Source organism: Fringilla coelebs, assembly GCF_963513975.1.
Source record: "Fringilla coelebs genome assembly, chromosome: 8".
NCBI classification, from domain to species: Eukaryota; Metazoa; Chordata; class Aves; order Passeriformes; family Fringillidae; genus Fringilla; species Fringilla coelebs.
The window spans coordinates 36,002,561-36,013,670 of record NC_140066.1 but is presented as its reverse complement, the minus strand read 5'-3'; the positions used below and the strand labels follow the sequence as shown (position 1 = coordinate 36,013,670).

At 58.1% G+C, this 11,110-nt stretch overlaps 1 protein-coding gene across 17 annotated transcripts in view; it reads left to right on the top strand.

Annotated features, from left to right (window-relative positions):
* Positions 1 to 239: 239 nt before the first annotated feature.
* The window catches only part of EBF3 (EBF transcription factor 3), a 130,817-nt gene continuing 119,946 nt past the window's right edge, over positions 240 to 11,110 (top strand). For 16 of the 17 annotated variants that reach the window (XM_084210046.1, XM_084210045.1, XM_084210044.1 and 13 more), the window contains exons 1-4: positions 7,390 to 8,185; positions 8,416 to 8,572; positions 9,006 to 9,069; positions 9,762 to 9,817. In XM_084210046.1, the coding sequence (XP_084066172.1) occupies positions 8,052 to 8,185; positions 8,416 to 8,572; positions 9,006 to 9,069; positions 9,762 to 9,817 (411 nt within the window). In that variant the 5' untranslated portion in view covers positions 7,390 to 8,051. Of the gene's footprint in view, positions 380 to 7,389; positions 8,186 to 8,415; positions 8,573 to 9,005; positions 9,070 to 9,761; positions 9,818 to 11,110 lie in introns of those variants that run through there. The other variant, XM_084210047.1, reaches the window with a different exon arrangement.

Here is an 11,110-nt window from a genome sequence, read left to right as displayed (position 1 = left end):
AGAGCTGCTGGAGCTCCAGGAAGTATCCGTGGTAGCGGAGAGCTCGCTGAAGATCTTAGCAGTTATCCCTCCTGGAGGATTAACCAATGCTGCGGGAGTTCCTGGGCTAAACTGGGAGAGGGAGGGGAAGGAAGAGCCGAAATAAACAAAATAAAACCTCTCGCAGCCAGTCGCGTTCTTTGCGCATCGCCGGCACGGCCGCCCCGCTCCAAATCAAAGCGCAGAGCAGCGGGGAAGTTCTGGGCGCCCGGCGCCGGCAGCACCGCCCAGGATGCTCCAGGAGGTGGGCGCTGGGCACCGGCTGCGCCCGGCCGGCCGCGGGAATTAAAGGAGTTGGCAAGATGCGAGCGGCGGCCCGCGTCCCGCGGAGCCAGGAGCGGTGAGTTCCCACGCGGGACGTTCCCGGGGGCCGCATCCCCGCGGGACAAACTGTTGCGTTTCTGCGGCGCCGCGCTGCGCGGCCGCGGGGCCGGGCGGTCGCTCCGCGGGCCGGGGATGCGGGAGGGGAATCCGCGGCCCCGCGGCGGCCCGGGACGGAGCGCGGGGCGCGGGGCGGCCCCGGGGTCGCGCGGCGGGGCCGGGACGGCCGGGACGGGCCGAGGTCGGGGCCGGCCCCCCTGCGCTCCCCCCGGGGCCGCGCCGCCGATTCCGCCCCCGCGGGCGCCCCGCGCCTCCCGCCCGCCCCCGCGCAGCGGAGAGCGCGGGGGGGCGCTTGCGCACTGCTGCGCCCCGCGCACCGCCGGGCCCCCCCGCGCCGCGGCCGGGCTGCGCCGGGCGAGAAGTGTATTAAAGCGCGGGGAGCTCCGCACACTCCGCCGCGTCCCCCTCCGCCGTGCGCGCTGCCCTCCGCGCGCCCCGGCCACACCCGCGCAAGGTAAGCGGCCGCCGCGCGCGGGGCTGCGGGAAGGGGCGCGGGCGGGGCCGCGCCTGGCGGAGCCCCCGCTTGCCCGGGACGGGCCGGGCGCGGGAATCGCCGCCCGCGGGTCTGCGCGCAGCCTGCGCGCCCCGGCGCGGCCGCCGCCGTCCCGCCGCGCGAGGGCTTTGCGCGGGGGATCGCTTGCGCGCAGGGAGCGCGGCGGGGATGCTGCGCGGCCCTGCGGGGCGCGGAAGGGTCTCCGGGGCTTTTTCCCCCCTCCCGAGCGCAGGAGGGGAGAGCCGAGCGCTGCCGGAGCCGCCGCGCCGAGGTGGCCGGGCTAAAAGGCAGAAAGCAATTAAAACTCCTCCTTTCGGATTAACAACCAAAAATTGATCGATCTGTCAGGAATACTGTTGATTTATGAAAGGTGCTTATTTCCTTGGTATGGAGAATTTTATGTTCTCTAGGTGAAACTGAGTTCACCCAGCTCCAGAGTAGATTGATGTTTTAATAAAAATAAATAAAGGGAAAAAGCTCGCCCGGTCTTTGGGGACATCAACTCTCAAATCGCAGAGTTAGACTAACAAATCAAATCGCATTATCTTTACATTTCACATCTTTTAATCTAAAAAAATAAAAAAATTAATTAAGTTTAAAAATCGCGGGCAGCGTCGCAATCTTTAGCGCCTCAAACTTTTAACGTGAGGTAAAAAAAAAAAGAAAAATTAAAAAGTTGAAATAACAAATAATCAGTGGTTGCTCGCGGACGTGCGGGGGGAGCGGGAGGCGGCGGGGCCGGGGGCGCGGATCGCGGCCGCCCGCGCAGTGTCCTGTAGATGGCACACGGTCCCCACGCTACAGAGCCTTGGCGGCGGCGAGAGGGGATCTGCCGAGGGAAACGGCCAGCCCAGCACTTGTTGTTTACCCAGACCGGGGCGTTCGGAAATTCATTGGAAATTCAAGCCCGAGGGGCGCGGGGGGCGCCCCGGTGTCCCGCCGGCCGCCCGCGGCCGCGGGATTTGCGCGGCGGGCGGGACGCGGAGCGCGGCTCCCGGGGGCGATGTCGGGGCGGCGCGGAGAGGGGGAGCGGCCCGGGGGGCCCCGGCCGGGCCGGGCGCCCCGACACGTTTGTCTTTGCAATGTAAATCGCGGCGGGACAAATTGCTTATTAACAGTCGGGAAGAAGCGGCGGTTTCCTTCTTTCTTCTTTTCTTTCCCTGTTTTCATTCCGGCATGGCCCCCAGCTACGCTCGGGGCAGCCTCACCGCCCAGCAGTTTTCCCTTCATTTCAATATCCTAAAGAAAATGCAAATCACCACGCCGTGGCCTTTTTAAAAAGTTAAATTAGCAACAGCTTTAAGTGACTCCATTAGCATGGAAAACATACAAATGTTTAATGTGGGAATAGCCCGGCTTTTGGAGCTCTGCGAGCGCGGCGAGGAGCTGGGCTGGCGCCGAGCCCGGCTCGGGGGTCCCCCGGTGCGGCACCCCGGGTCCCGCACCGGGGCCACCGGCCGGGGGAGGCACCGGGCGGGCTCCCGCAGCTCACCGCGCCGCCGCCCCGCTCCGGAGGCGTTAATTATTGACAGGAGCGCCGCGGCTCGCGGGGAAATCGCCAGGCAGCTCGGGGGCGAGGGGACGGCCACCTCGCCCCGGTGCGTGACCCCCTCGGGCGCCCCGTCCCGCCCGCCGGGCCGGCGCTGCGCTGCCGGAGCGCGGTGCCGCCGCCGCGCCCGGGGCTCTCCCGCAGCTCCGCCGTGCGGGAGCGGGCTGCGTTCACCCGGCCGGCCCGGGGCTTCGCCGCCGCTCTCCTCGGAGATAAAAGTGCCCGTGACAGCGGCAAGTTTTGCTCAGCCGGTGCGGCGGGACGAGCGGCCCGTAACGCGGGGCTCCGCCGGTTCCCCGCGGCCGCTCCGTGCCGGAGCCCCGCACCGCGGGTATTTCCCGTGAGCTGGCGGAGGATGTTCCCGGATCCCTGCAGGGCAGAGCGAGCCCTGACCACGAAAGAGTTAAGGTTTCTATTATTCAGTCGAGGTCTTGTTAGGATGTAATCTGCATTTTCTAACTACTGCGTAATAAAAAGTGAGAAGTTTTGAGACACCTTTCTTGATTATACCTTTGGCGATACTTTAGGTTTTACATTTAATTTGCATTTTGTTCTTAGTGAATATTGAAGTCTTGAGTGGAGGATTGAATTTTATTAGGACATCTGGACTGACAATATCAAATCAGACACCAACGTCCCAAAGCATGCTAAAATTTCAGAGTTAATTAGAACGAAGTGTGTTTAATTAAAGCCAATTATAATATCTGAAATTATCTGATCGATCCTTGTTTGTTCAGTTGGAGTCAGCTGATATTGTTCCGCCGCACGATGGGACCTGTCCGGCCGCCGGCTCCCCGCGGCCCCGGCTGCGCGCCCGCGCTCCTCCGCGGGGGCGGCTGCTGCTCCGCCCGCGCGGCTCCGGCCGCCCCAAGCCCCTTCCCGGGGCCCCGGGGGACAGACCACGGCGGGCCCGCAGCACCCCCGGGCCGCGGCCCCGCATCCCGCGGGGACCGGGAGGGCAGCGCCCGCGCCGCGCCCTCGGGCCGCTGGGAGCCGGGCAGCACCCGCGGGGAGTTTTTACCGAGGAAGAGCTCCCGTTGGGCGCACGGCTAACAGGGCTGGCGCTCGGGCACGGCGGAAGTTTAAGCCTTTTTTCCTTTTTTTTTCCCTTTTTTTTTTTAATAACTAATTTTGATGCAACAATATCGGGGCGCAGGGCCGCGGGAGCGCGCCGAGGGGAGCGCAGGGTCGAGAGCCAGTTTGGGTAAAACAGCACTGCACCCACAAGGAGTTCCGTGACCCTGAGCCGGACCCACCGGGCGGCCGCTCAGCCTGGCCGTGAGCCGCGCAGGGGCGCGGGAGGTGCGCGGCCGGCCGGCCGAGGGGACCCAGGGCCACTAGGCACGGCCAGGGACAGGGACAGGGACAGGGACAGGGACAGGGACAGGGACAGGGACGGGAACAGCCTCCCCCGCAGCCTGCCCGCAGCCCGCGGAGCCGCTGTCCGCCCTGCGGTGCCTGCGCGGGGCGCGGAGCAGCTCGGCCCCCCGGCCATGCCCGCGCCCGGCTGCGCCCCGCGGGGCGGCCGGACCGCAGCGCGGCCCCGTGCGCTGTGCGGCGGGCCCGGGATGCTCAGGAATGCGGATCCAAGCTCTGAAATGAGCCCGGCGCGGGGGGATCCGTCCCGAAAGGCGAGCGGCTGGGCGGCGCGGGGGTCCCGGCCCTTCCCGCACCCCCTGCCCGTGGCGGGGCGCTGGGGGCCTGGGCCGGCGGCGGGGCCGGGGAGCCCCAAAGCAGCGGCGGCACCGCCCGGCCTCGGCCCCGTTCCGCCGCTGGGCCGCGTTCGGCCTCTGTCCCGGGCCAAGGATGCGCGACCCCCCGCGCAAGGCCCGGGCTGGGCCCCGCGGCGCTGCGCCCCCGCGTTAGGCAGCGCCTGCCCGGGAAGGAACGGCCTGAAGCGGCGGCCGCGGGGCCGCCGTACCTGAAAACACACGAAAATACCAATTTACCCGAAAACACCAATTCCTCCCTTCTGCAGCACGGGAGTTTGTAGAGATTTGCTTCAGTTACACGGGGCATAAATTACGCCCGGTGTAACCCAGCTCGTTGGTAATGAAGGCGCGTTCCAACAATAAAATTGAAATACGGAGCTTGGCGAGCTGCGGGGACCCGGCCGAGCCCCCCGAGAGCGGGGCCGGGGCCGCCGCTCCCCGCTCGCACCGCAAGTTCCCGCTGGGAAAGTTTGTGCGGTGGGAAGCGCGGAGCCGGGCAGCTCGGGGCCGGCCCGCGGCCGAGGAAATAGCAAAATTACCAAAATCACGCTCTCCAACTTGGGTGATTTAAACCGTGAAATGAGAAATAAATAAGAAATAATAATAAGGAAAAAAAATAAAAAAGGGAAATGATTGAGATAATAGTCCCGAGGGGATTGTCCCGAGGGGGGAAAAATAAAATAATAAAGTTTCGGGGAATGCTCTCAGGGCGGTGGGAAGCAGGGGATCGGTTTCAAGCCCCGCACGGCGCGGCGCTCCGTGTCCGGCCGCCGTGCGGGGCAGGAGGACGCGCTCCGGGGCGGCGGCGGGGGCTGCCCGGCCGGGGGGCGCGGAGCGGGGCCGGGCCGGGGGACAGCTGGGCTGCGGCCATCTGAGCGGCTCCGCCGTGACATCTGGGAGCCCGCTGGTGTGTGGCACGCGCATCGCTTGATGTCGCTATTTAAATGCAAATTTGCGGGGGGATCACTGAAGCCTCACCCCGTAAATTCACACAAAAGGGAGACTTGGCGCCGGAGGAGGAGGAGGAGGAGGTGGAAAAGGAGGAGGAGGAGGAGGGCCGCGGAGCCGGGAGGGCTCGGGCCGCCCCCCGCAGCCGCGCACACCCCCTGCCCGCCCGGCGCAAGGTGCGCGGAGAGCGGGGCCGCGCTGCCGGGTCCGGACGGGCCCCGGGGCCGGGGGGGCCCGGCCGCCGCTGCCCTCCCTCCCTCCCGGGCCGGCGGAACGGCGAGGAGCTGCCGGGGGCGGGCGCCCCGCGGGATGCCGGCCTGGGAGCGGTGCGGGGCGGTGCGGGCAGCAGCAGCAGCCCGGGCGGGCTCCCGGCCGCCGGCAGCTCCAGCCAGCCAGAGTGACAAAAAAGAAGAAAAAAAAAAAAAGATAAAGTTGGTGAATGATAAAGACCGTATTTTCCACGCTTTGGGTGCAGGACCAGATGATCTAGAAAATGAGCTGAAATAGATTCAGGCTCAGAGCCTGTTGTGAGGAGCAGCTGATTCCCCCATTCCTGGCCAGATGGCTTCTGAACACAGATTTGCATTCATTTTCGCTTAATATCGTCCAAAATAGTGGGGCAGCTGCATTTGTTGTCAAAAAGGTTTAAAACTCCCTTTCTTTCTGGGGCAGGATCGTTACCTTATGTGATGGGCTTATGGAACTTTTTTTTTTTCCTCCCCTCCTTAGTCAACAGTATCAGATTTAAAAGGATTTGTTTTAAAACCTTCTAATTTGGTAATCAGATTTAAATCGCCTTGGCGCGTGTAATCTGAATTAAAGATACTGTAAATGATTTTAAGCTTTCGTTAGCGGAGGGGAAGCACCAAGTTCGGCGTTGTTCATTTGAGGAAATATCTCGCAATAATAGCGGCGTTGGGCGTTTTTTACCTTATTTTTAGGAGGGAGGGTTTTGCGGGCTGGGGGGACCCGCAGCCCGGCGTCCGCTGCAGGTCCCCAAACGTGTCCGTGCCACCAAATGCCACCGCGAGCATGGCATTGTTTGGGAACTTTGGTATCTCTCTCCGCGCGATAAAAGTGTTTGGGTTTGTAATCTGCTCTACTGTACCTCAAAAGCTCCGGGCTGATTATGAATACAGGAATTTTCTTTTAATTTCTCATGAATAGTTTCCATACACTTTGATTTAAGGTTATTAACATTCTATAGACAGTGGCATCTTTAATATGTGGCGATCGCTTCTAAAGACTAATCTCATTACCCTCAAATAGTCATAAAATATGATTTTATTATACTTACGTATTTAATTAGACGGCCAGCAATGTAATGGATTTTGAGATCGGGTAGAGCAACAGCTTTGATAATTCACTTATCTTTGGCAATAGTCATTAACCCCCAACACCAGCAAAATAGATTGCTTTCTAACACATCTTTTTTTTTTTTTTTTCCTTTCCTTTTCCCTCACCCCTTGGAGAAAGGGGATCCTGATAACGCAAATCGGACTTTCGATTTTCACCGATTCATTCAGATATGAACGCCGATTTTCCCCGAGTTCGGGAAATATTAACGCGGGGACGTGGGAAATTCACAAAAATAAATACCAAAAAATAAAAAAGATATTATAGAAAAAATAGTGCAAGGAAGTCGTAGCCCACACTGGGCGGAAAGGCTCATCACTTGAGGAGAAGATATATAGATATGACACGTAAATATATAAAAAATATATCAATATGTATAAAATATCAGTATATATAGGAATATCAATATATTTAAAAATCAATATATAAAAAATCAATAGATATCAATACATACATATATATATCAATATAACAATGTATATAAATATACAAAAGGAGATGTAAATATCAATTTCTACGGAGATACACGAGCACGGGTGGCCGAGGCGGACCTGGAGCCGGGGCCGGCTCAGCGAGCGTCAGGCACAGGTACCCCCGGCTCCGCATTCACCGCGCGGCGGGCGCACCGCATCCCCCGCTTTGTCCGGCCCGAGCCCCGCCGCGACCCCTCCGCGCGGGTCGGCCCGGCTCGGGGCCGCCTCCCCTCCCCCGGCGGGGCCGGGCCCGGGCCGTGTCGCCGCCGCCGCCGCCGTCACCGCCGCCGCCGCGGCCGGGGGGGCCGGGGCCGGGCGGGCGCGCCGCCGGAGCCCGCGCTCCATATACGGGCGTGGCCCCGCCCCCCGGCGGCGTCAGCGCTGACGGCACGGCTCCCGCGGCGGCGGGGGCCCGGCTCCCGGGGAAGGGGCGCGCTCCTCGGGGAGGGAGGGCCGGGCTCTGCGCGCCTCCGTCCATTCCGCGAGCCGCCACGGGCCCGCGCCCCGTTCTCCCGTGTGCCCGGCAACACCTCCGCGGTAATCAGGATTTTTTTTTTTTTTCCCCCCCGTTTATTTGTCTTTTGGAGCAGGAGAGCCTTGCCAGAAAGTGGTCGATTCAGCAGTGTCCTGAAGCTTTTTTTTTTTTGCCGAGCCGGTTTTTACTAGGATGACACCACGTTGAGCGCGTCTGCGAACAACAACAACAAAAATATTTATTCTTTTTTCCCCCCCTCCCCCCCTAAAAAAAAAAGCCACCTCGCAGTGTCGCCGGCTGCAGTTATACTTTTTCCTTCTTTTTTTTTTTTTTCTTTTTTTTTTTTTTTTAACCACCAAACTGGAACGCCATCCAACTCGCCGCACAGAAGTACTCAGTAAATTGTTTATGTCGTGCCAATACAGGACAGATTGAAGAAGGAAGCAAGACTTGAACTGGGCTTTTCTCCTACTGATCACAGGGAGTAAAGTCATCTCTTATATTCCAGTCGCCAAGGAGAGAGAGAGAGAGAAAATCAAGCAACAACCAACCCACCCCGTATCTGACATTTCCCTCAATTTTAACCCCTTTTGGTTAGGAGCTGGTTTTGCCCAAATTTGTTTTAATGTTTGGGATTCAGGAAAATATACCGAGAGGTGGGACGACCATGAAAGAAGAACCGCTGGGCAGTGGGATGAACCCCGTCCGCTCATGGATGCATACTGCTGGGGTAGTGGATGCTAACACGGCCGCCCAAAGGTACGTCTGCCAAATCCTCTCCCGGCGGTTTTCTCCTCCTGTATTTCTCATCCCGGCCGTAAATCCCCCCCCCCCTTAACTCCCCCCCCCGCCCGCCCCGTATCAGTTACAGCCTCCCCGCTCCGCGCCGCTCCGCGCTTCCCGCATCCCCCCGCATCCCCCGCGGCCGCGGAGCCTGCGCGCCCCTTCCCGCCGCTCTCACCCACGCCTTGTCTTGTTTTCTCCCGCAGCGGCGTGGGGCTGGCTCGGGCACATTTCGAGAAACAGCCGCCTTCCAATCTCAGAAAATCCAATTTTTTCCACTTCGTCTTAGCTCTGTACGACAGGCAGGGACAGCCGGTGGAGATTGAGAGAACAGCTTTTGTGGACTTTGTGGAGAAAGAGAAAGTAAGTCTGCCAGTTTTCTCAATTTTTTTTTTTTTTTTTTTTTTTTACAATTTTTTAAGCGTAATTGAGTGGAGCAGAGCTCATTCCCAGCACGGCAGCTCTCCCGGCACTCCAGCGGCGCCCACGCCACGTGCGGCTCCCCCCGGTCTCACGGCCGCTCCGAATAAACCCCGGGGTTACAAACTTAGCGCCGCGGCCCCGACTTATTTTAAACACCGGGAAAACGGCAAAACATGACATATTTGCACCGAGCTAATGACATCATCAGCGCTCCACACCAGGAGAAAAAAAAAAAAAAAAAAAAAAAAAGGTGACCGTGGGCTGAATTTCTGCAAACTGTTAATTCCGAGCCGCTTCAGGGAAGAGAAAAATGGGCAGCAGGAGGAGGGCGATATTTTTCATGCTAAATGTAATTATTTATCGTTACTTGCAGGAGCCAAACAATGAAAAAACTAACAATGGGATTCATTATAAACTTCAGTTATTGTATAGCAATGGTAAGTTGTCGTTCTCTCATTTTTGAGCGTCTGCGTGCCGCAGAAAAGTCTGATTTTTTCCTTCCGAGGCCTTTTTTGGGGGGAGCAGGGGGATAAAGGGTATAAAGATTTCGAGATTAAAATTACACGCGTGTAAACACCGCTCTTTCCTTGGCATATAAGGAAAACAAAACATAAAGGATCGATAAGTCAATGGTACTTCACATGATTAACCGGTTGGGCTTGAAGTGGAAAGTAAAAAAGGGGATCGATGGCTGCTCGGGCACAGCGGCACTTTGGAGGCACTTTGTTTTTGAGTTTGGGAATTGATGGTAATTATTGGGACGGGGTGAGCGGGCAGAGCGGAGCCCCGGCCCGGCGGAGCCGCTTCCTCGGGCGCGGAAAACGCGCGGGGGCCGCTCCGCGCCCGGGGTCCCGCGCGTTCCCCGGGGCCGCAGCGAGCGCGGCCGGGGGGGCCGGCTCGGCCACGGCCCCCGAGCGCGGGGCTCAGCACAACTCCGTCACCGGCTCATTCCCGGCCAATTTTTATCAGTGTTATTATTTTTTTTATTTTGAATTTTCCCCTGCAGCCGGCGCGGGGCCGATCCCTGCCCGCTGCGGTTAATTGCCTGACCTCATCCTTTCCTTGTGGGATCGGGGGGGTTCGCTCCCGAAATCCTGATCGGAATTTTGTCTGTGCTTTCCCTCGGCAGGCGTTAGGACAGAGCAGGACCTGTACGTTCGGCTAATAGACTCCATGACCAAACAGGTGAGAAAGTTTCCGCTTTCCTCGCCACGCGAGTTCCTAAGTTTGTGTTGTGCCCGCGTTTGAGGGGTGGGGGGCGAGCAAACCGGCGGAGCGCGGCTACTTCTAATTTACCTGGGCGAGTAAATCAGGGAGCTGCTGACTGAGATCCCGATTACCGGAGGATATTTGGGAAAGAGAAAACGGTGTGTTGTTGCTTTTCGAGGCAGCGTTGAGATCATTCAGTGGTGTGTGTGGCATGGAGGACAACGTCATGGGAACAGATGTTTGATATAATTAATTTAGCGAGGGAGAAAGGAAAGGGGGAAAAAAATCCCACCGAGCTACCCAGATTTATTTTAAAATGCACTTTCTCCCCTCTGAAACTCTTTTTTTTTTTTTTGGCGATATTTTTCCTCGGTGAGGAAAGGGCAGCCCCTTCCCCACACTCCAAAACTGGCCGGGATTAGTCTATTTCTTTTATACCGCGACCATCCAGTAACGCGAGACGTTTATTTGGATTTAAAAGTTAAATGTGCTGAGGTGAAAAGTCATCTTGTTCTCCTCTAGTCCATATTCACCTCTCAGCCCCCCATCTCCATAATTCAAACTCCATGCTCCAGGGGTCACCCAAACCCGTCCATTTCCCTGAGATCAGCTTCTGTTTCTTCCTCAAACCTCTGTCATACCTTGTAAATAACATAATTACAAGCAGTTCCTTATTAAATTATTTAACCTGTCTTGGTCAACTTTTCCGATGATAACTACGTGTTATCAGCGTTGCACCACAGCAATTATAGACGGAGAGCTTGGGATTTAATCAACTTTATTCCTTTTTTCATTATTTTTAATTTTTTTTTTCCGGAGAGACATTTCATGACTTTAATTTTTTTTTAAATTAATATTTGTTAAAAATCTTTTGGGGGAATAGGGAGGAAGGTGAGAATGGGGAATAATTTCCAGTGTTCTGGAAATCAGATCCCAGCGGTGGAAATTAAAACCATTCCCCAATCTGCCGGGCTGTAGCACCGCTGCCTGCTCTGCCCTGCCGGCCGAGGCCAGCCTGCCCACATCCATTATTCTGGGGAACTTTGCAGCCCCCGAGGCACGGGCAGGAGAGCCCCCCGGGTCAGGGTGGGCCCCGCGCAAGCTGCGCGCTCGGCCGCGCTCCCACCCCGCAGAAACTTTCTGCTCGTGCTGCCCAAAGCCGGGTCGGGCGTAAAAGCCTCCAGCAGTAAAAGAGTGGGATTTCCTCCCGGAGAAAAGCAGAGCTGACAGGCCAAGTACAATTACTCTGACAAAGACGGAGGCGTCGTA